Source organism: Lissotriton vulgaris, chromosome 5, assembly GCF_964263255.1.
Source record: "Lissotriton vulgaris chromosome 5, aLisVul1.2, whole genome shotgun sequence".
Taxonomy (NCBI): Eukaryota; Metazoa; Chordata; class Amphibia; order Caudata; family Salamandridae; genus Lissotriton; species Lissotriton vulgaris.
Window position 1 is genome coordinate 906,956,021 of NC_141693.1, and position 24,886 is coordinate 906,980,906.

Here is a 24,886-nt window from a genome sequence, read left to right on the forward strand (position 1 = left end):
TGCCCACTGTCGGGGCTCACCCCACGATGCCTGCCACACTGTGAATGGTTATAAAAAGGGGGATCACTTGGGTACCCCCTCTATCACAAACTGGAGGATTCAGAAGGAAGGGGTGCTTGCTAGGAGCTCCCAAAGTTAGTTTCTGAAAGCCTTTTCATGCCAGACAAACCGAGTCGGAAATGCTGTCGGAATAAGACATCATATTCGGTCCGTTGGTAACGCTGTCCATTGAATTGTACGAATCAGCTCAGACCGACTCAGATTCGCTGTATGCCAGTCGTACCGATTTGGAATGACCGAACGGTCCCCCTTCCAACCGCGAGCATCGTAATTGGTTGGTCAGAATTGTTTCCGACTGAGTTGGGCAGATGAATCCTGGGACTGTTTAGGAGAATCCGACTGGTGGTCGGAGGCTTTCCGACCGACATCATATCAGGCCCTACGTGTTCATACCTTTTCTTCTGTAATTAATATATTGTGTATTTTTGTATCAGCTCTGAGTCATGGTGTTTTTATCAGCATATTGTATTAAAATTAAACATTCAATTGATTTATTTTGGATTTTTTGTTGAATTGCTTTGTTTACATCAGAACATAAGAAGCAGTGGTTTGCAAAACGTGGGTAATTTCCTTTTGTGCAGACACCTATTTCGGGAATATTATGCACAATTACAAGAACGGCAAACCTGGCATTTAGGGATATATTTGAGCATGAAATGCATCCTTGTGTCCATTCTCCACTTAATAGCACAAAATCCTACAAGACGCAAACAGCAGACACTCACTTTTGGTTAGTTTACATTGTTACGGTCACACACAATCCTATTTTTCCAATAAAGGATAGGAAATTAAGCAACGTAGCTAAATGGATAATTTCAGGAATTTAGTGTAAATAGAACAGTGTGTTATGCTAGAAATAGCATGAGATTATGGCAGCATAATGACAATTTCACCCAAGCAAAATAAGAAGGGAAAAAGAAGACTATACAGAAGCATATAAAAATGTGGGGTAATGTGACCAATGATGTTGGGTAGATTGCCATAGCTGATGATCTGTGATAATCTTCCTTGATGACCTGAAACATCTATTAGTAAGCAATTCAGAATAGTTCAGTTTTGAAGAGTTTTCTGATTCACAGGTGACTAAACTCAGATTTCCAAAAAGGTACGATCACTTTTGAGAATCTTGGACCTTGCACGCCCAAGGATCTGCCTCCATGTTTCATCAGCCTCAGATAACCGTGTTGGATCATTAGCATCCAAATCTAAGGATCAGTGGGTTTTGCTGGGATGTAGCATAGGGTCAACTTCTGCAGGTGTATTCATTCCAGATGTTTTTGTCGATGATGCAAATAAATTGAACTTAATCCTAGCTTCAAAAGGCAGTCAGTGGAGAGGATTCAGAACAGCTGCGATGTGGGCTGTTTTGCACAGATTAAGGCACATTCTTGATTGTGGTATTGTAGCCTGGCAATAGACATTTTGGGGCGCCAGGATACATGAAATGCACAATGCTTAATTTGAGCCGGTGGTTTCCGGTGCTCGGCACCAGCACTTAATTGTCAGCAACAGCTCTAATGACAGGCCACCACACGGTGGCACTCTCTGTTTAATTTTGAGCATGGCAACTGTGTTTAGTAAGGCAAACCACTTTGAAAATGAAAAAATACCAGCCTCTCACACCATTATTATAGTTTTGTGTGGCCTGAAATAGTGTGAATTGTCCCAATTTGTAGGAGTGCAATGGTTAGGTGTTATGTTGGTTCTGTCACTGGCAGCCCTGGCAGGAGCAATGTGTAATGCAGGCTGTAGTTGCCTTCCGCAAAGGGCCCTGGCACTTAATATTTTACAAACTAAGCACTGCAAGTACACCTGGGGCATAATATTGTTCCTTCTCTTGGCATTCTTGAGACCACTAATAGTGTAGAGTATGATCTTGCAAAGTTGTCCCTGGTACCCATAAAATAAGGTGCATAAAACCTATTCCAGGTTTTCACATTTGTCTTGATCGTATACTATTTAGCTGAAACATGCTTCCCAATTGAAACCACATCAGCCGATACTTTTAATGCCTAACTTGCTCGTTTGTGTCTCTTCTTAAGTCACCTGTATCCTCTTGTAATTTGCATGGAAGTTTAATTCTGCCTTTCAGTATTATTAAATAATTTGCAACCCTTATTGAACGCATTTTAAAAAAGTGGGGTATGGTATCGGAAAAAGCAGATATCAACATTTTGAAATACAGCATTTTTTAATTTGCTGCAAACTTTTCCAGGCTATGTGTGCCATGATAACTACAATCTGGCATCAACACTTCTTTGAATTATACACTTGTGTTATGTAGACCCTACCACAGTGTCAGCCGACAGTATAGCCATGGAAGATGTCAAACGTTCTCAGCCATTACCAAATGTACCAAAGGTCACAGCTTGATTTTCTACCCACGGGGTGCAACTGACTGCAAGCAGATACCTAGGCCCTGTCCTCTAGACTTCCCTGGACCAGCCCCCCAACTGGCCTACACCCGCGCTGACCCAGCTCCTGCGCTTCTGCTGCTCCTATCACTGCGATTTACAAAAAGGGGGTGGTGATGAACAGAGTGTCTGAGTTAAACAGACCACTCTTACCCAGTCCAAAGATCAGGGCTTGATCCATCACCGTTATTTATCTCACTGCCCCATCCCAGCTCAGAACCTGGCTATATGCAAATCAGTCTGTCCCTGGCCCAGTGCATCATGGGAACAGGGCAGACTAAACTACCAAGCCAATTCTTCACCAGAAAGGAGACAAGCTACCGGGGACCGGTTTCTGGCATTTCAGCCTTATTCGGCCCGGCTTGCTTGAATCCTGATGGAGCAGTGAGAAAGGGACTCATGTCTGAGTATACCCTGCCACACCTATAGTGGCCAAAAACGATTTACAAAAAGGGGGTGGTGATGAATAGAGTGTCTGAGTTAAACAGACCACTCTTACCCAGTCCAAAGATCAGGGCTTGATCCATCACCGTTATTTATCTCACTGCCCCATCCCAGCTCAGAACCTGGCTATATGCAAATCAGTCTGTCCCTGGCCCAGTGCATCATGGGAACAGGGCAGACTAAACTACCAAGCCAATTCTTCACCAGAAAGGAGACAAGCTACCGGGGACCGGTTTCTGGCATTTCAGCCTTCTTCGGCCCGGCTTGCTTGAATCCTGATGGAGCAGTGAGAAAGGGACTCATGTCTGAGTATACCCTGCCACACCTATAGTGGCCAAAAACGATTTACAAAAAGGGGGTGGTGATGAACAGAGTGTCTGAGTTAAACAGACCACTCTTACCCAGTCCAAAGATCAGGGCTTGATCCATCACCGTTATTTATCTCACTGCCCCATCCCAGCTCAGAACCTGGCTATATGCAAATCAGTCTGTCCCTGGCCCAGTGCTCCTATCACTGCAGCATCGTACCACTCTCTCTCTACCCCCCTCTCATCTTCTTCCATAAATATGAACTGAGGAAGTGGTAGCATATGTTAATGTATTTCCAGGTTATTTTGTGCCCAGTTAATCAATGAAGAGCCATATACAATTGCTGCTGGTCTGTTTATTAAAGATGTTTTTTAAAAGTCAGAACTTGATTCTTTGTACATTTCCAACCATTAGGGGTTCATAAAAATCCCATAAGGTGCTCATTGAATTCTATGAAAGCAGTAGGTGTACTTAAGTATGCTTATTGCATCCTACCAAATCCTGCTTTTGTCCACAAGGCAGATAATCCATATATGTAAGCACAATGTACATGTGCAATCACACAGGGTGTTTTTTTTATTTTTTTTATCTACAGGGAAAGTCTAATGGAAAGCATAGTACATACACATTTCCTATTTTGTGGGTGTGTACAAGAGATTGCATGGAAACTCTGGGGCATATTATCAAGAAAGCTCGATACATTATGGCCACTTTTATCGGCAGGAAACAGCCGATAAAACGGCGATAATGGGCTTGATAATATGCTGTATGGAATTCCAATCGAAGCCCATGTTAGATGTCTTCACTAACATGAGCTTCGATTGGAATTCCATAGAGCATATTATCAAGCCCATTATCGCCGCTTTATCAGCAGTTTCCTGCCGATAAAAGTGGCGATAATATATCGAGCTTTCTTGATAATATGCCCCTCTGTCCCCATCCCACAACAGCCATTTTCTCTGCTTTCCCCTTCCAAGCTGATGTTGAAACGTTCCCTAGATAGGTTTTGTTGCAGTACATCTATTTCATAAACCATTCTATTTATTTTAAAGTTTACATTTTTAGCCTCTAAATAAAAAATTGCTATAAACAAGAGCTTTTCTGCTATGGACCAGGTCGTCTTTTAATAACCAAGAGTTAGTTTTACAATTGCTTCAGAAAGTCTCCAATTAACCCCAAAAAGCTGTATTTGAGCTCCCATTTTATTTATCTGCCTTTCAAGGAGCTAAATATGAACAATATACCAATACAATAAAAATTTTCAAATAAGGTATAAAAAGCATTTGGAGACTTACGGCTGCTGCAATATATTAAATTTGCTCAGTTCAACCTCCGTCATATTCTGTAAATCAAAAGGAATATAAAGGTATTTTTAAAATTACCGACATGGTTGCAAAATACTCATAACATGTCTTATAAAGTACACGTCACAGAAAATTCATGGGCTGAAAAGTCCAATTTTATAGTTTGTTACCTTCCTTTCAAATAAATTTGGCACAAAATCCATCTTTACTCAGTTCGCTGGGCATATTTATCTAAAGATAAGGCTTAATGTTTAGTCTCAGGTTGGAAAAGCCAGTTCTAAAGTATAAAATACGTTGCATATTTGTGGATATTCACAAACCGTTTTGAAACCACTTCTCACCTTGGAAATTGTCAGTGATTTACTCAAGTCTAGGACAGGAGTAAATCTCTTTGTAGCACGGAAAAGCAAAATAAGCTACTCCAAAATTGAGGGGGATAGGATAGGCTGAAGGTTTTTTCGAAGGAGAAAAATATTTTCCCCAAGTCGAAAAAAATCAGCATTTGCACTTGCTCATTTTTATTCATGAAGGAAAATACATGTGTATATTTCTGTCTGATAAATTGAATTCTTCAGTGTTTTCAGGTATAAACCTGGTGCAGATAACCTGGAAAACGTGTGCAGTATTCTTGATATTACTAAATGTATAAACATTCCAGGTTCTAAATCTCTGGGCACAGATTTACTTATCTGTTTCAGAATTAGGTCCCCAGTATATAAAGAGTGCAGCAGTATCCACAAATTGATAAGGCCACATTCGGATTTAGAGGCACTGATATGCTCCACTATTCATAACTTGGAATCACTTTGCTGCATTCATGTGACATGCAACAGTTGATGGGAAAATGTAGTGATCCCTATTCACAAAGAAAGTTGTAAATCTGCACCCACTGATCTACGTTTTCTGATAAGTACAAATGTATGATGTCTAAGAACTAAGAAAAACTTTGCATAACTAAAAAGCTGCAATAGCCACCAGGTTCCAAGCGTACACCTGGAAAACATTTGTCAATTGTTGTTTGCTACAATGTGGAGGCATTACTTTTGTGTTGCTATTCGTTACTAGATGAGAATCCAAATTGATCCAAGTTGGGTTTATAATGTCAGCATAGAACTCTGATGTAGGAACATTCCTGATGTGGGCAGTTGGTAAGAGACGTTGGAAGGGAGAATAGCAGAGGAGCTTTACCTGTACATTTCTTGTCAGTTCTTATAATAAAGATAATACAAGTACCTTATTTTTAGGACATTCTCTTACAAGAAGTGGCGATCGCTGAACAAGCACGAACCCCTGCATGCCTTACGTACAGTTTGTGGAACTTTTGTGGTTTACGGAGGCTGTATCATCGACTGCACTCTGTGTGAGTACTTTTGCCTTCAGGCTTTTCAGTTAGCTTGGAGTCAAATGTGAGCATGGAGATGGACTGTTGGTGAACTATTGTTATGTCCCTTGTATTTGCCCCCTATATTGAACTGGACTAAGACAAGCTGGGTGCCAATGTTTACCGCGACGTGCCGCCATCTTACATAGTTATTATTGCGATCCAATCGCTATTTATGCCTCTTGATTCTTCACCTCTCATGGCAAACTACCTGTAACTTGATGATTTCTTGGAGTGGCACAGACTGAACTGGTGTAAATGTATCTTGTGTATTCATTTTTAGGTCTCGCCTTGGCAGTGCATGCTCTGCATGCGCTGTTTAAGCGAGACCTAAAGTAATCTGTATGTTGGCTTAAACTTCATGTAATATGTTTTTCCGCTTCCTATTGGCTTACTTGTGGTAGTGTAGTTGTTATCTCCCTTTCTGTTGGCTGTTGGTCATTTGCTAACTTCCTTGTAGTCCCGATACAGCGGTGCCTAAATACAGTGTTAGTTCGCGCTGCTTGCACTTCTTTTAATTGAAGTGCAGTGTGCCATCTGTTTTTCACGCTGTAGCCTGCCTTTGTAATTGGAGACTTTTGAGCAGTTGGCTAGTTTTTGCTGTGTGATTCCTATGCTCCTCCACCCTACCGTCTCTGCCTTCACTCCTCCTCGGCCACAGAGGGGGGTTGTGCTTCTGTATGAGGCATTTTTATCAGCGCGGCTCACTTTCATGAGCGCCGCGCTGGTTCTGCTTTCATTCTTGTATTTATTTACCCTGCTCCTCCACCCCACCGCTCTCCCTCCCTATGAGGCTGAAGAGCTGCCAGCAGAGACCGGTGTCCCTGCCTCACCCGTTGCTGAAATTCACCGCTCGCAGCGCCTGTTAATCAGTGTTGCTAACCACACAAAGTTATTGTTTCTCAGAAGCACGCTGAATTCCACTGAGTAAACCAGCTCATTTTGCTTAGTATCCGCTCATAAAGATCTGTAGTCAGATCAGCCTGAGGTACAAAGGGAGAGGGGCTGCGATCCGTCAGTATATCAGATACGGGGTGTCAGAACTTGCAGACAAACTCATTCATTAAATATATAAAACTGTCAGTGGAGTGGTAACGTTCGCGTTTCTTATTTTTCTCCGAATGTACGCCTGTATTTCAGAGCAAAGGACTTAAAAAGGCGTTGACGTGGTACATGGTTTGTAGTAAATGGCTGCAAAGAGAGTGGGTGTAGGCCAGTTTGTGAAGCTTTGCCCAGTGTAACCCCCTTTCTAAAGAACTTTCTGCTGCACTGGCATCGGCAAATTAATCAAACTTCAGGCACTCTCGGATCCGACCAATCACGCAGAGCCTCCTCATCCAATAATCCAATCAGCAGACCATTGTTAATTCGAGTCTTTCAAGCCAGGAAGGTAATTCTTACAGATAGCTTTTTTTTCTTGTTTTAAGAGGGCAAGGGAGTACCAATTTAAAACCAGCAAAAAACTTGGGGAACCAGGTTGAAGTCTCGGCAATAACGCTCAAGAACCTGTAATTCTGGGCAAATCACTTAATCTCCCTGTCTAAGAAATAATGAATGTGTCAATCTGTAACGAAACTGGCGCTGATGTAAAGCGCTCTGATACTCGATGCATGGGGTCTAGTTCACGCAAGTTAAAACTCTTTCCCAAAAACCCACAACTAGAGCAAGTATGATGCGGGAGGCAGGGTGAGTTGGCAGCATGCCGTAGTTAGGGACACGTACAGGCTGTGGTTTTTTTATCTGTATATCGCTTACTATTGTGTCCTTTTTTAGGTGGCCTAAATTGTAGCACTGCACTCTCCTTTGACATTAGGGGATTGACTTCTCAGGATACTTCTCAGTTCAGTGCTGAGACATTTACAGGACTCGCATATTGCACCACTATTTTGAAATGGACATGCATCCCTATTAAACAGGGCACGAGTCGGGGTACCACGCGGGTGGACGGCATCCCCCCACTTATTTTCCAGGGTTTTCCAGGGTGGACGCTATCCACCCTGCTCAATCAAAACGCCGTCCCGCTCCAGACTTTCCTTCATCCCCGGCCTCGCCTGCTGCCTACCCGCCTCAGCCGGATATGTACAAAAAACAGACTCTCCCAATATTGCACCTCACTGCCAGCTTTATTAGCCCATCATCCCCTAATGCTGTGGTTCCCAAAGTGTGCGCCGCGGCACACCGGTGCGCCGTGATGAGAAGCCAGGGGCGCCGCGGCGCCGAGCAGGATGTGGGGGAGCTTGAAAGAAATGCCACCTTCTGCTGCATCGCACATGCTTCAAAACATTGGCACAGAGCGCCCTCTCTCCACCTGCCCGCCCCCATTCCTGCAATCACAGGCTGCTAGAAGCGCAAGAGCAGCCCCACCCCGCCCATTGTCACTTTGTATGGGGCTGATTGCCACATACAGAATGACAATGGGCCAGTTTGGGGTGTTACAGCATGTGGTGAGCCGTTTCCTGCGGGTAGCGCCGCCGGCAACATTAACAGCTGGTCAAGGGCATTCCCAAAAATCTCACCAGAATTATGCTGCTTGCCACAGGGTCAGGAGTCTCTCTCTCTCTTCTTTTGGCATATGTTGAAAGCTAACACGATGTGCAACATTTGAAAATGAACGGAGGGTGTAATGTGTTTCAAATAAAAGTTCGATTATTTTAAGACTTTTTTTTCACACAGTAGTGTCTAAAATAAAAATTAAATCTGAGCAGCGAAGGCTCTTGCAGGGCTGTTAATCGGTGAGTCGAGTTCCCAAGAGGTATGTTAGTCCCTTCTGTCCAGCCTGCTTGCTCAAATCAGAGGCGAACACCCCGCAACTGGCTGTGCATAAAAGGCAAGAACCACCTGCTTAATTACTGGAAAGGTGAGGAAGCATGCACCACTCCACTGTAACTTTTGGGATTCATAGCCCTTGCACAAGAATCCACAGACACCCCGGAAATGTTTCTTTTGTGACTGCTTTTTTAAACATGTTTGTGCACTTCGGTATATTCAACACAATATTCACCATAATATGATGCAATCGTTTTTCAGGGAACGAGTGTAAAAGTGTTGGGTACCCTAATCTCATGCTGCTGTATCAGCCTTCCATCTTCACTAGATCGATAACATTATGATAATTAATTTGTCTAACAATACATATCAGGTATGACACCTGACAAATGTACATTTCGTATTGTCTTACAGGCTGGATGGGTGAAAGGGTAAATGGTTGGATGGATGAGTAAATGGATGGGTGGGTGGGTGGAAGAGTGGATGGATGAGTGAAAGGATGCTTGGGTGAAATGGTACACGGTTGGATGGATGAGTGAGTGAATGGATGGATGAAGGGATGGATGACTGAAAGGATGGATGGAAAGATAGACGATGGATAGGTTTTCAAATAGTTGAAAAGGTTTGGATATGGATGGGCACACAGATGGAAGGACAGAATGAATGGTGAAAGACTGCATGATGGATAAAAGAATTAATAGATGACAATGTACATTTGGAATGGTGGATATCAGGGGTTTGATGGAAGGATGAATGGTTAGATCATTGGACAAGAGAGCTCTTCTGGGGATGGTTGTGATCAGGGGCGTCACAAGGGGGGTGCGGGAGGTGCGGGCCGCACCGGGTGTCACCAGCAGAGGGCTGACACCAAAATTAACTCCTCACTATTTATTTACTGTTCATGTAACACCGTCCGTATTGTCCCATGCTGTTTATAGTGCAGGGAAATGGACGGATGCCAGAATCTTCCTTTTCCCAGTTCTGCGAGCGCAGCGGCTTTGTCGGGAGGGGCTTGAGTATGAAATGAGCTCCGCCCTTGACCTTCTGCTCGCTATTCTTTTTGCTCGGAGATGCGATCTTGGTCGTGTTCATGTTCCGAGTGCATGTGGGCGTTTGGGGAACACCACATTCAGTGAACACAAAGTCAAGATTGGCCCAATCTCTAATGATAAGAACTTTCAGAGTTTCGTAAAAAGTCACATTTGCAGTTAATTTTTGGAACCTTTTGAATCATCCGTGTATATATGTTGCGAGGCTTGTCCTGCATTATTGCAGATGTTAATATGAGAAGCACTGAAAAGACCATTTGATTTCTTTGGACAGCGCTATGATGGGCCAAACGCAGGTAGGTCACAGAGTGTGCAGGATGGCAGGAGGAACGAAAAAAGGCCTCACCCTGTTTGCCACGCCTGCCCTAGACAATGGAGGTTCAGTTGAATCATACAAAAGTATTAAAAAAAGGCTCCGATACTCAGCACATCGAAGCGGGGTAGGAGCGGGGTAGGCGCAAATTTGCGTGCACAAATTCAAAGCGCATTTCATGAGTTTATTTCAGTCACTTGGAGAAGAGCCAAAAACTGTGGGAGAAACCATGGGGGGGGGGGGGAGAAGGCGACGAGGAAAGGGTTAAAAGAGCAGCAGGCAGGGGAGGGAGGTGCAGGCGGAGGGGGTGGATGGTGCAAGCAGAGAAGGAGATGATGCAGGCTGAGAGGGAGACGGTGCAGCCAGAGGGAGAGATGGTGCAGGCAGGGGATGAGATGGTGCAGGCATGGGATGAGATGGTGCAGGCAGGGGGTGAGACGGTGCAGGCAGAGGGGAGACGGAGCAGGCAGAGGGCAGATGTTGCAGGCAGAGGGGAGATGGTGCAGGCAGAGGGGAGATGGTGCAGGCGGAGTGGGAGGGGGAGATGGTGCAGGCAGAGGGAGAGATGGTGCAGGCAGAGGGTGAGATGGTGCAGGCAGAGGGAGAGATGGTGCAGGCAGAGGGAAGATGGTGCAGGCAGAGGGGAGATGGTGCAGGCATGGGATGAGATGGTGCAGGCAGGGGGTGAGACGGTGCAGGCAGAGGGGAGACGGAGCAGGCAGAGGGCAGATGTTGCAGGCAGAGGGGAGATGGTGCAGGCAGAGGGCAGATGTTGCAGGCAGAGGGGAGATGGTGCAGGCAGAGGGGAGATGGTGCAGGCAGAGGGGAGATGGTGCAGGCAGAGGGGAGATGGTGCAGGCAGAGGGGAGATGGTGCAGGCAGAGGGGAGATGGTGTGGACAGAGGGAGAGATGGTGCAGACAGAGGGAGAGATGGTGCAGGCAGAGTGGAAATGGTGCAGGTAGAGTGGAAATGGTGCAGGCAAAGGGAGAGATGGTGCAGGCAGAGGGAGAGATGGTGCAGGCAGAGGGAGAGCTGGTGCAGGCAGAGGGAGAGCTGATGCAGGCAGAGGGAGGGCTGGTGCAGGCGGAGTGGGAGGGGGAGATGGTGCAGGCAGAGGGAGAGATGGTGCAGGCAGAGGAAGAGATGGTGCAGGCAGAGGGAGAGATGGTGCAGGCAGAGGGAGAGATGGTGCAGGCGGAGGGAGAGATGGTGCAGGCGGGGGGAGAGATGGTGCAGGCGGAGGGAGAGATGGTGCGGACAGAGGAAGAGATGGGAGCCATCCTATTCAACAGATCTCCCTGCCTTGCATTTGTCCTGCTCACACCTGTCATGATGTCACTTCCTGTCGTGATGTCACTTCCTGTGACCACGCCTAACTTGGAGAGTCCCCCCACTTCTTTTTTTAGGACTTGTGCCCTGCTATTAAAGCCAACTACCTATTTTAAAACGTATATAACATGCAGAGGGTTTCTTGTGCTTTGTTACCTCCTGCTCCTGTTATGTTCCTCTGTTTTCCTGTAAGTCTTTATTCTCAATCTCTGACATCATGCCAAGTGAAAACAGAAGTCTAAAATCTAGATCAAGTGTGATGACAGTGTGATTTTGAGGGGCGGCAAAACTCAATCAATCATTCACTTGCCTCAGTGAATTAGTCTGTGACATGTGATTTACAGATGGCTCACTGCAGCAAGTGCTTAACTGAAATACTCGCTGCAGTGATCGTTCTGTAATCTAAATGCCACTGAACCCTGAGCTGTACGCATTCTGTGCGGGATTGAAGCTTGCACTATTGTTATCAAACTACCTGTTCTGGCAGGAAAGGGCACGTGCGCTGCTGCTATCTGAGCTCTCTCTGTGCTATGAAGGAGGAGAGCTTGCACTGCTGCCAGGCTCGCAACACCCATTGGGCTCAAAGGGCTTCAGCGATCCCTGTCATGTGTGGCAGCCCGGGATGAGAGAGCTTCCAGGGCACACACACAGCCTCACCCGAGTACTTCACAGGTCTTAAAAAGACTGATTGCTTGTTATCGACGCTTTGTTGTTTTTTCACCGCTTCTAAGAGCCCCTTCATCTCCACTCTGGCTATTGGTGGAAGAATTAGCCTCCCCCCTGAATTTTTTTTTCTTAGCCCCCCCTTAAATTTGGCTCTAGTTGCACCTCTGACTGCTGCTGCTCTGCTATACCAAGGGCCTCTGGAGTTAGCCGACCTGCGGAGAATTTCTGCATCCGTATGGATTTTCCTCATTTGGGTATAATCCCCCACCTCCTTATAAATTATATGGTAACTAGCCATAATATCGAAAAAAATATATAGAATGGACATAATATTGAAGTGAAAATATAGAATGGACAAAATATCGAATGGACACAATATAGTAGTTAAAAATATCGAATTGAAGGAAAGTAATATTGATTGTCAAAATATAGAAGTCAAAATATAGAAGTATATAATATAGGCATTAAAATATATCGAATTTTTAATAATATCGAATTTTTTAAAGTGTTTTGTATGTTAGTATATGTGTGAAAAGTGTATATTATTTTTGTAATGTATGTTTAATTTATTTTAAGTAATGAATTTTATGTTATTTAATTTTTGCATCATTTAATTCTGTAGCGGGTTGTGGGTTTATAGGGGAATAGGGTGGGCAGTAATTTAATTATAATAAATTAAATATTAATTTTTAGAAATTATTATTTAGTTCTTAATTTAATTTTGCTTTTTAGTTCTGTAGCGGGTAGTGGGTTTATAGGGGAATAGGATGGGAAGTAATTTATTTGTAATTAATTAAATATTTTTATTTATTTATTGGTATTCATTTTGAATTTATTGTTAATTAATTTTGAATTGGCAATTAATTCTCACTAAATGATTAATTGATAATTAAGTTAATTGTATTAAATTATTTTCCGTAGCCGGTTGTGGGTTTATAGGGGAATAGGGTGGGAAGTCATTTAATTGTAATTAGGTAAATAATTTTTATTTATTTATTGTATTCATTTTTAATTTATTGTTAAATAATTTTTAATTGGTAATTCATTTTTATTAATTGGTAATTAATTTGTATTAATGGATTAATTGATAATTATGATCATTGTATTCAATTATTTTTCATAGCGGATTGTGGGTTTATAGGGGAATATGGTGGAAAGTAATTTAATTGTAATTAATTACATATTAAAAATACTTTTTGAGTATTGATAACTAATTTACTATTATTTAATTATTAATTTGTATTCATTTTTAATAACTAATATTTATTTGTATGTCTAATTGATTAATTATTACATAATATTAAGTTAGTAATTATTTTTAATTAATTTTTATTGTTACTGATATTTAATTTATTTTTATTAATATATTAAATCATTACTTTCCCTACTGCTAAACTCACTGGAGTGGGAATAGTAATTTTTACCCCTACGCTATCCAAAGCTTTCCCTACTATTGCACTCTCTGGAGTGGGAATAGTATTTTTTACCCCTACGCTATCCAACACTTTCCCTACTGTTGCACTCCCTGGAGTGGGAATAGTCATTTTTACCCCTACACTATCCAACGCTTTCCCTACTGTTGCACTCTCTGGAGTGGGAATAGTAATTTTTACCTCTACACTATCCAACGCTTTCCCTACTGTTGTACTCACTGGAGTGGTAATAGTAAATGTTACCCCCCCGCTATCCTACGGTAAAAATATTGTATATTTTTTATTAATATTACATAAATTACGTGAAGAGCGCCCCACCCCTGGAACTGTGAAGGGGGCCTTAGAGGATTCGAAGAGGTCGGAGCCTTTGGCACAGCAAAGGTCACATCATTGAACTGGAAATGCTGCTCCGGAGCCCACTGGGGCTGTTACTATTGATTAATTTTAAAAGGACACTGAATTAAACTGAGCCCACTGTGGCAACATGTTCTTTGAACTACATGTACCAGCGTGCTGAAAACCGGAAGAGGGAGCCAGGAGGGGCTTGAAATTGATGCATGCAGTGAATGGTGCTTGAATCAGTTTACCAGATGTCATCCTCTGACGAAGGAGCCACCGCGCTCTGAAACGCGTAAGGAGAACATTTTCACGGAGCTGTATATGCCGGTTTAGACATTAAAAGGCTTTTGAGCACTTTGCTGTTGGAGGCGTTTTTGTATCAGGGCAACTTGAAGTTTGGAGATATATATATATATATATATATATATATATATATATATATATATATATATATATATATATATATATATATATATATATATATATATTACCTACTGGCAGTCGCCAGTAGGTAGTTATAGTTAGGATTGTTTTCTATAGGAAATCCGCAACATTCTATTGGGAATAACTTTGGCGCCGGTTGAGGAATCTGCCTGTAATTTTCCTTAAATTTGCCTCGCTGCGCTCCGCTCCTTCCCTCAAAGTTTGGGGGGATTCGTCAAGCGAGGGCTGATATAAAAGGGGGGTCCCAAAACGTGTTTTCCCCATGTTAATTTCCATAGGGCGGTTGGACTCACTTTTAGCCCGAACGGCTGAATGGATTTCCACAAAACTTGGCAAAATTGTAGGGACTGGTAGCCCGATATGCCTTTGCTATGTCTCAAGATATGTGCTCCAGTGGATTTTGAGTAATTTAGGTTAAAAATATATATATATATCTGGGCGGAGCCTAACCACACATCTGATCTGATTGGCTGTCAGCACTTCCTCCAAGAAGTGTTGGCAGCCATCTTGGGACCAATATACATGATAGCACCTCATTAAAAAGCATTGTAGTTAATAGAGGGTTTTAGGACTTTAGTTACATTATAAATCATTTGTTGATGGTACCATACTCATTTTAGGAATTGTGGTGTGTTCTAAGGTGATTTTACCATGTGAAAAAGCCTTCTGCTGTGATATCATGAATCATGTTTGAAAGAAAACTAATATCTCATGATTTTCCCACAGTGGTTTGGAAGGGGATCTATAAGCTAAACTGAAAGCATATTTTCTGTAAATTCACATTATCTTTCTCAGTCATGTGAGAATGAAGTCTGACATTCTCAGTAAAACATGTACATCCAACAAGGACAGAGACTGTCAGTTGATTCCTTTGTGTTCTACTGCAGCCTCCTAGAGTGTTCTAAAGAACAACTAGAGCGCTAACAGTCCTACTTATTACAAAGGTATAGCACACCTGAAGCCATCGTGATGGGAATAAAGTGGTAACTCTTAAAACATTTAATTTAAAAAGGAACGAAATGAGGGGGTATATTATGCCATAGAAAGTATTATTAGTGCTGCAGAAAGAAAAATTAGGGCACATTTTGAGTGACTTCTCAAATCCTCTTCTATTTCATTAAAACATTCTGACATGCAGTCTCCCAAGATGGCCACCAGAGACAAAAGAGCCCAAATGTAGCCCAAATATCACCCAGATGTAGCCCAAGTATAGCCCAATGACAGAATGTCCCAGAGTGTTCTAAAGAACCACTAGAGCGCTAACAGTCTTACTTATGACAAAAGTATGGCACACCAGAAGCCATCTTGATTGGAATGAAGTGGTAAGTCTGAAAACATTTAATTTAATAAGGAAACAAAATGAGGGGTAAGCATGGGCGGATTTTGCGGATCCACGATCCGCGGATTTTGCGGATTTGCGGATCGTGGATCCGCAAAATCCGCGGATTTTGCGGATTTGCGGATCCGCGGATTTGGGGCGGGCCTTCCATGCGAGTGCACTGAATTTGAGCATCAACTAGTTCGAGCGACCATGTGTGTGTTACTATGCAATTGCCCCGACGGGCGCAGGGGTCCCTTGAGTGAGCTGTCCATCATAGTGGGTGAATGGCGGGCAGACGGTGCAAACCGCGAGTGTGTGGGCGGGGCCAAACGGGCAGGGCTACCATGCGAGTTCACACATGCGGTGTGTATAAAAGGTCTGAGAAAGATCAGTTCAGCAGATGAAGAGAAAGAAACCCCTGGTCACAAGAACAGCACGGGTATTGTGCTCGTAAAAGTCAAGGATGCAAAGGCCTCTATCCAGCATCACAGCTGATTTTCCACGGTAGAGTTGGGAAGAAGGCACACCTGTCCAGCCTCGACGACGCTCACGATTGTTTTTGGGCTAATGAATGAGTCACTGAATTTGAGCATCAACTAGTTCGAGCGACCATGTGTGTGTTACTATGCAATCGCCCCGACGGGCGCAGGGGTCCCTTGAGTGAGCTGTCCATCATAGTGGGTGAATGGCGGGCAGACGGTGCAAACCGCGAGTGTGTGGGCGGGGCCAAACGGGCAGGGCTACCATGCGAGTTCACACATGCTTCTTGTGTGTATAAAAGGTCAGAGAAAGATCAGTTCAGCAGATGAAGAGAAATAAGCTCCTGGTCACAGAAACAGCACGGGTATTGCGCTCGTGAAAGTCAAGGATGCAAAAGCCTCTATCCAGCATCACAGCGGATTTTCCACTGTAGATTTGTGAAGAAGGCACACCTGCCTCGACGACGCACAGGAAGGGCATGTTGTAACTATTTTAGGATGGCGCCGGCAAGCTGCCAGCGCCATCCTAAAATACTTACTAAATTAGCTTCAACAGGAAGCTCTAATAGATAAAATAAAGCAGGTGCGAGCACCTGCTTTATTTTATCTATTAGAGCTTCCTGTTGAAGCTAACTTAGTAACTATTTTAGGATGGCGCTGGCAGCTTGCCGGCGCCATCCTAAAATAGTTACAAGTTGACAGGCCTGCCAGGCTTCAACTTTTGCCCCCGGAATCCGCCGCTCGCGGATTTGCGAATTCGCGGTAAATTCGCGGGAGTTCGCGGATCGCGAATTTACCGAAAATTCGCAAAATCCGCGAGCGGAACGGATTTTGCGCTCATACTTAATGAGGGGGTTCATTTTGCCATAGAAAGTATGATTAGTGCTTCAGAAAGAAAAATTAGGGATCATTTTGAGTGACTTCTCAAATGCTCTTCTATTTCATTAAAAAAATTCTGACATGCAGACTGAAACATGCACTTTGAATACCAGCAGCAGACTTCCCTGGTGAGCAGTAGCTTTACTACAGTGATCTAATGAGCAACTAGAGTGCTAACATTCAGAATTTATGGCAAATGTGTGACACATTTGAATGCCTTCTTGATGGAACCAAAGTAAACAAGCATTGAAAATGCAATAGATCTCGCTCTCGTTTAAGTTAAAGCCATTCTGTTTGTAATGAGGTGGCTTTTTCGCTTTGGTTTTATTAGTGTTTTTTTAAATTTCATGTAAACAACATGCATCTGTATGCATATATGTATATGTATGCATGCATTTATATTTGTATTTATATAGATGTACAGTTTATATATGTTTATATATGTATGTATATATATATATATACATACACATACATATATATAAATGCATATGCATATATATGCATATATATATGTGTATATGTGTGCGTGTAGAGAGAGGTAGAGAGGTAGAGGTGTAGAGGTAGAGAGGTAGAGGTAGAGAGGTAGCGGTAGAGAGGTAGAGACTAGTAGAGAGAGAAGTAGAGAGAGGTAGAGAGGTAGAGAGTAGAGAGTGAGTAATAGAGAGTAGAGAGTGAGTAGTAGAGAGTAGTAGAGACCAGTAGAGAGAGTAGCAGAGAGTGAGTAGTAGAGAGTAGTAGAGTGAATAGTAGAGCGAGTAGTAGAGAGTAGTAGAGAGTGAGTAGTAGAGAGTGAGTAGTAGAGAGTAGTAGAGAGTAAGTAGTAGAGTGAGTAGTAGAGAGCAGTAGAGAGTGAGTAGTAGAGAGCAGTAAAGAGTGAGTAGTAGAGAGTAGTAGAGAGTGAGTAGTAGAGAGTGAGTAGTAGAGAGTAGTAGAGTGAGTAGCAGAGAGAGAGAATAGTAGAGAGTAGTAGAGAGTGAGTAGTAGAGTGAGTAGTAGAGACTAGTAGAGAGAGAGTAGTAGAGAGTGAGTAGTAGAGAGTAGTAGAGAGTGAGTAGTAGAGAGTGAGTAGTAGAGAGAGAGTAGTAGAGAGTGAGTAGTAGAGAGTAGTAGAGAGTGAGAAATAGATAGTGAGTAGTAGAGAGTAGTAGAGAGTGAGTAGTAAAGAGTGAGTAGTAGAGAGAGAGTAGTAGAGAGTGAGTAGTAGAGAGTAGTAGATAGTGAGTAGTAGGGAGTGAATAGTAGAGAGAGAGTAGTAGAGAGTAGTAGAGTAGTAGAGAATGAGTAGTAGAGAGTGAGTATTTGAGAGTAGTGGAGTAGGAGAGAGTAAGTAGGAGAGAGTAGTGGAGAATATTTCAAAGTTTGGCACAGCACCACTTGCACAATAAGTCCAATCAAATCATATCACTTAGAGTCCTTATCGAAGCGCTGAATCTTGGTGTATTTTCAAATGCTTTTATTTTCCTTAAGTTTATGTACCACAGCCAGCCGAAACGTTTCGCTCTGTACAACAGAACTTCTTCAGGGCGTTCTTATTTCCTTCAAGTTATGTCGGTATCCTATTGTCATATAACTAGATATTTCTTCCAAATGTTAGACGAGACGTAAGTACATTCTTATTCAAAGTGACTAGGTATCAATTTTGCCCACACAATTCGGGCAGACTTGAGTAATTTATAGCATCCTCAAAGTCAGTCTTTCAAAAATTCCAAAGTATAGGACATGATAATCCAAATCCAAATGTTTCTCAATAAAAGTCATTTTCAATCGTTCGGAATATCGGTGTTTAGGCAGATATGACCCAGGGACCCCCAGTATGCAAGGGGAATTAGTCCCCCCTCTGCAAATGCGCCAGTGGCCTGCGTTGCAGAGAGATGTAAAAAGGGGCATAGCCTCATTACACCTCTGTGCAATGCAGCCCCCTGGTGCATACTGGAGGTTCAAGGTGGGCTAGTTGGCCCCCTGGGACCCCTAGTATGCAAGGGGAATTAGTTCCCCCTCTTCAAACATGCACAGGGGCTGCGTTGCAGAGAGGTGTAAAAAAGGGTGTGGCCTCATTACACCTCTCTGCAATGCAGCCCCCTGGTGCATACTGGAGGCTCCTGGTGGGCTAGTTGGCCCCCAGGGACCCCCAGTATGCAAGGTGAATTAGTTCCCCCTCTGCAAACGCGGCAGGGGGCTGCGTTGCAGAGATGTGTAACAAGGGGCATAGCCTCATTAGACCTCTGCAATGCAGCCCCCTGGCGCATACTGGAGGTTCCAGGTGGGCTAGTTGGCCCCCAGGGGCCCCCAGTATGCAAGGGGAATTAGTTCCCCCTCTTCAAACATGCACGGGGGCTACGTTGCAGAGAGGTGTAAAAAGGGGCCTGGCTTCATTACACCTCTCTGCAATGCAGTCCCCTGGCGCATACTGGAGATTCCTGGTGGGCTTTCAGGTCTTATATAGTTAGGAATTAGCATTTAAAAAACCTATGAAATTCACTGAAAAAACCATAGGTTTCACACCAGTTATAGTTAGGAATTAGCATTTAAAAAACCTATGAAATTCACTGAAAAAACCATAGGTTTCACACCAGTTATAGTTAGGAATTAGCATTTAAAAAACCTATTAAATTCACTGAAAAAACCATAGGTTTGACACCAGTTATAGTTAGCTGGAAATTTTACTGACATAAAACCATTGAAATTCCCACGTTATTGTTAGTTGGACTCACTATAACTTGCGCGCCTGCAATGCACTGCTGATGACGTCACATATTACATCACTCATGACATGGTCAGTGACATCACTCATGACATCACTGATGACACCATCCTTGTGACAGAGTGACAGACCTCCTTTCAGTGTAATGTAACCCTTGAAACACATATTCAAAAATAGAAACTAAAATTTTCAAAAAAATAGAGATACCCATACCAGCTACAACAACCAATTCAGTAATACCACCATCTATATACACATCCACTCATTCACCAACAGTTCTATATAGTCACTCATACATATATTCACTCATCATATCTAGTGAAACACATATACATCCTGTTACACACCGACAGTCATCCAAAAGTTACTCAGACACATAATCACACATGCAAATAAACTATTGAACATCCATTTATTTGCATATACAGCTATACACACACTACCACCTTACTTCTAAGGAAACTTACACATACTTACTCTCTTAAACAATCACTTATAGAAACACATACTTATTTAACCAAGAACTCTTTCAATCTCTCACTCTCACATATACTCACTTATATACATCAATACTCACATATACTAGATTAAAACATATGTAGTTACTGATAAAGACACTAGTGAGACAGTCATTCACTCACTAACACACACATATACACACTCATCCACCCATACAGTCCTGCACATATGCTGTCTTCAAAACACATACAAACAGCGAGTCAGTCATTGATGCATCTATGTGCTAAGTAACACCCCCACCAAACCATACAGACACTCATATTGATACTAAAAAAACATCTAATAACCCATATACACACACATGTAGCTACTCACCAACCCATGCAGCCACTTATACACAAAGTGAAACACTGATACAAACATTTAAATATTTAATCAATACTCGCTAATATATGTATTCACTAAGATACACTTAATAAGCCAGTTAACCAATCAATTTAAAAAAAACAAACATCCATTAAGACACTTTTTTAAACATTTATTCTTCCATCGACCTTTACATATACATATATAAAACATATTTATTTTTCAGAAAGACACACATTCACTGGATGGTGTCATCAGTGATGCCATGAGTGATGTCACTGACCATGTCATGAGTGATGTAATATGTGACGTCATCAGCAGTGCATTGCAGGCGCGCAAGTTATAGTGAGTCCAACTAACTATAACATGGGAATTTCAATGGTTTTATGTCAGTAAATTTCCAGCTAACTATAACTGGTGTCAAACCTATGGTTTTTTCAGTGAATATATATATATAATATATATATATATATATATATATATATATATATATATATATATATATATATATATATATATATATATATATGTATTAAAAAATAAAATTGTATGTTTCTTTTTTTAACTTACATTAATTATTTATTAATTGTAAGGTTATTTAAGTTTTTTAAGTATGTTTTAGTTAATTAGATTTTTTATGTAATGAATTTTAAATGACTTTTAAGACATTTAATAAAAGTCGGTATTTTGACTAACTATTTTTTACAATATTTTTTGATTCAATATTTTTTTACTTACCTGTTTGTAGATAGGAATTCAATATTTTTGCATTCTATATTTTTTCCACTACATTTTGGTAGATCGATATTTTGGCATTTCATATTCTATCAGTGATCCATATTATATATATATATATTGTTAATGGCTTAAAGGCATCAAATGTTACTCAAAATGCTGCAGTATGTTCCTGCACAGTAGAAGACCCTTTGCAAAAATTGACTAATTATCTTTCAGTTGTTTATTGCTGCTTTTGATTATTAAACGAGTACTAATGAGGTGAAATCTTTGCAGAGACAGCGTTTCCATGAGCAACAAACATTTGCAATGCAATAGGTCTCGCATTTGCGAGACTTTGAGCTACTGGCATTGTAAATGACAAATCTTAATCTATGTGTTGGTTTTGAAAACATATAAATAAAAGGCATTGTCATTGACAATGCCAATAGCTTAAAATTTCGAGACCTATTGCATTGCAAATGCTTGTTATTAACTATTCCTACCTAATGTCATCTGCAGTTTATTATAAAAGTGTTGGATTTGCCTACTTAGATTGGCTAATTTAAACCCATGCACTCTTACACCTCCACAACCTTGCATTTTGTCTTTAGGGGATGTATCCATTAAATGGGAAAAATGGCATGAATGGTTCCTTAATTATATGTAGCCACATTTGAGAATAATGATTATTTTACTTCGGAAATTAAACAAAAAATACTGTTGCATTGTCTTGGGTCGGAAGGTTTGAAAATGTTAATTCACATTGAGAAGAAACCTAGATTGCAAGGACAAGGAGATGTTTTTAATAATGCCTTGGATGATTTAGAAGCATAGTTCAAGCCTACAGTGTGCGCAGAGATAGACAGGTACAAATTGTTTAACAGGAAGCAGGGTAGATATGAGCCAATTGAAGATTTTGTTTCTGCTTAAAATACTTAGGAGCTGATTACGATGCCGCAGGAAACGTCTTTCCTACAGCATCTTAATCTCTTGCTTGTATTGATTCCTGACCAACCAATTTAGATGGAGTCGGTTGGAAAAGAATCCAAACAGGAGAGCCCATCTGCCATTCGGAAAGCCTGCTGTACTCCCAAGGGAGGCCATTTCCGACAGTCTTTCTGTGCTGGTCTTTCCGACACAGAATGGCTTTCGGAAGTCAACTTTGGGGGCCCCCAGCAGGGCCCCCATGAGTGAACGGCCTCTGGATGGTGGCCGAGGGGGCACCTATGGCGCCCTCCTGTTGATCCCTGCACCTCATGGCAGGCACTATGAGGTGCCTGCCATGGGGTGCGGGGTTGAACTGCACCTCTTCACTTTATGCTGAGAGCATGCAGTCTGGTCAGAAGGCATACTCCCATTGTAAAGAATAGGAGTGTTCTGTTGCATCCTAAGTGCTGGGTTGGGACCGCCAACTGGAGGGTGGCTAGTCCCAGTACTGAAACGATGTTGGACAGACTCAGATCCATCCAACATTGTAATCTGGCCCTTAGTGTTGGATTTTCTGGTTTTGTGTTTGAGGTTCTGGTTTGGGGTTTGGGGTGCTGCATAATCAGCTTGTTTGTGACCAATTGTCATGTATGAATCTAATAACATTCAAGAAAGGCTATTGGCTAAAGGAGAAGCGCCATTGCAAGAGGTTACATATGTAGTCAAAAGAACAGAATTAACTGGGAGATGTGCAAAGGCTGTACCTTTGGAGGAAAGGGAAAGGAGAGAGAAGAACTTGGAGACTATTTCCAAAATAAAAGATGGATCTATTAATGAATCCATGGCTCTACATGAGACAAGGAAGAAACAGGAGGAGACTGGAAGGTCCATTAATAGGTAAAAACTACCTTATAAAATACTGGATGGGAAGTGCTATAGGTGTAGGATGGCAGTCATTTTGCCAATGATACAAGATGTCCCGCATCTAAACAGAAATGTTCAGGATGCGATATTACAGACCGTTTCTTTAAAGTGTTTCGGCGGAAGAAAGATAATATTGGAGAGATCTTGAAAGCAGATTGTGAGTGTGACTCAGATGGTTTGGCGGGGACTGACAACATTAAGGGGCCCATTCAGATGGTGGGCGGATTGCCCACGCTGGGCCGGCGGTAGCTACCGCTGAACCAGCGGGACTAATCCTCCCGCCATCCTCAACAAAATGACCCCCGCCACATTAGGATGGCTGGGGGGTCCGGGGCGAACGGAAAGTATTTGCCCCGGTCGACTGGCGGAAAAAGTGCCTTTCTATGGTGGCGGTGTCTGCGAGACACCACCAACCATATTACGATGAGGGCGGTCCGATGCTTATCCACGGCGGCATTGTCGCCGTGGAGAAGCATGCGGTCTTTACTTTCGGGGCCCGTTGCAGGCCCCCATGGTGAAGGCGAGGTGGGGGGTGCATATGGGGGGTACCCCCCTGCATTTGCATACACCGCGCTGTGCCTGCCGCTTTGTGTATGCAAATGCATAACATGCATTTTTAGCATTTCGGCGGGTGCTGGTGTAAACACCACCCGCCGCAATGTTAAAAATGCATGATGCGCCCGCTGCAGGCGCATCATAATGTGCATGACGGGACTGCCACTCAGATCACGGGCGGTCCTGTTTTCCACGAGGTGCCCCTTAGTGTCTATAGAATATTGAGAAATATTCTAAGGACACTTAGGGACCCATTAGAATGGCGGGCGGATCGCCACCGCCAGACCGATGGTGGCGATCCGCCCACCAAAACACCCCGCCGGACAGCCTTTTACCCTTGCCACATTAGCATGATGGGGGGGACGGAAAGACCGTCCACCGATTTTCCGCAGGTAGGCAATGGTTACGATTGCCTACCGGACGTAAAAGGCCCATAATATGGTGGCGGTGCCTTGCAGGCACCGCCATCCATATTATGATGTGGCAAGTGTTATGCCTTTCCATGACAGGGACTCCGCCATGGAAAGGCATGCGGGAATCGCTTTGGGGGCCCGTTGTGGGCCCCCGGGGGGGTGGGGGCCTGCACTTGAGGGTACCCATGGTACCCCCCTCCATTGGCATACACAAGGTGGCAGGCACCTTGCGGTGCCTGTCACGTTGTGCATGCCAATGCATGACATGCATTTTCTGCATTGTGGCAGGTGCTGCTCACACCACTGCCCGCCACAAGGTTGATTATGCGGGATGCGACGGCCAGAGTAGGGGTCGCATCCTAATTGGCTGTGTGGGACCGCCACACCACTGATGGCCGGTCTCAGCACTGCTAGGGTGGCGGGCAGACTGAAGTCCGCCGCCATCCTAATGGACACCTTAATGTTGGCAGTCCCCGCCAAACCATCTGAGTCACACTCATGGAGAAGGGCATGGGTAAGGTATGTCTGGTACTCAGTCTATGAAGATGAAACCAGTCTGTTATATGGATTTTGGTGGGGTAAAGTTGCAAATTATTGCAGATTTGAGTACCCAAATTATTATTGTTAATAGAGAGGTCTGGATTATTAAATTTGACCTACATTGGGAGAACATCTAGAACCACCTGATATTTCACCCAAAAACTTTTACTGGTGACACTATTGATATGGTGGGTTTCAGGAAACTGACCTTAAAATTCAAGAACAGGGAAGCAGAATGTAAATTAAGCGTCTCTAAGGATCGATCAGCAGTGCTGGGGTGGAGATATATGGGGGATTTAGGAATTATTTTAGTTCCCAACAGTCCAGTACCAGTCATGATTGCACAGGC

General features: G+C 42.9%; 1 protein-coding gene across 6 annotated transcripts in view; it reads right to left on the bottom strand.

Moving 5' to 3' along the window:
* Window positions 1–24,886, bottom strand: part of BLNK (B cell linker) — an 833,130-nt gene that overhangs the window by 516,071 nt on the left and 292,173 nt on the right. For all 6 annotated transcript variants that reach the window (XM_086922513.1, XM_086922514.1, XM_086922516.1 and 3 more), the window contains exon 3: window positions 4,523–4,569. In XM_086922513.1, the coding sequence (XP_086778639.1) occupies window positions 4,523–4,569 (47 nt within the window). The remainder of the gene's footprint in view (window positions 1–4,522; window positions 4,570–24,886) is intronic.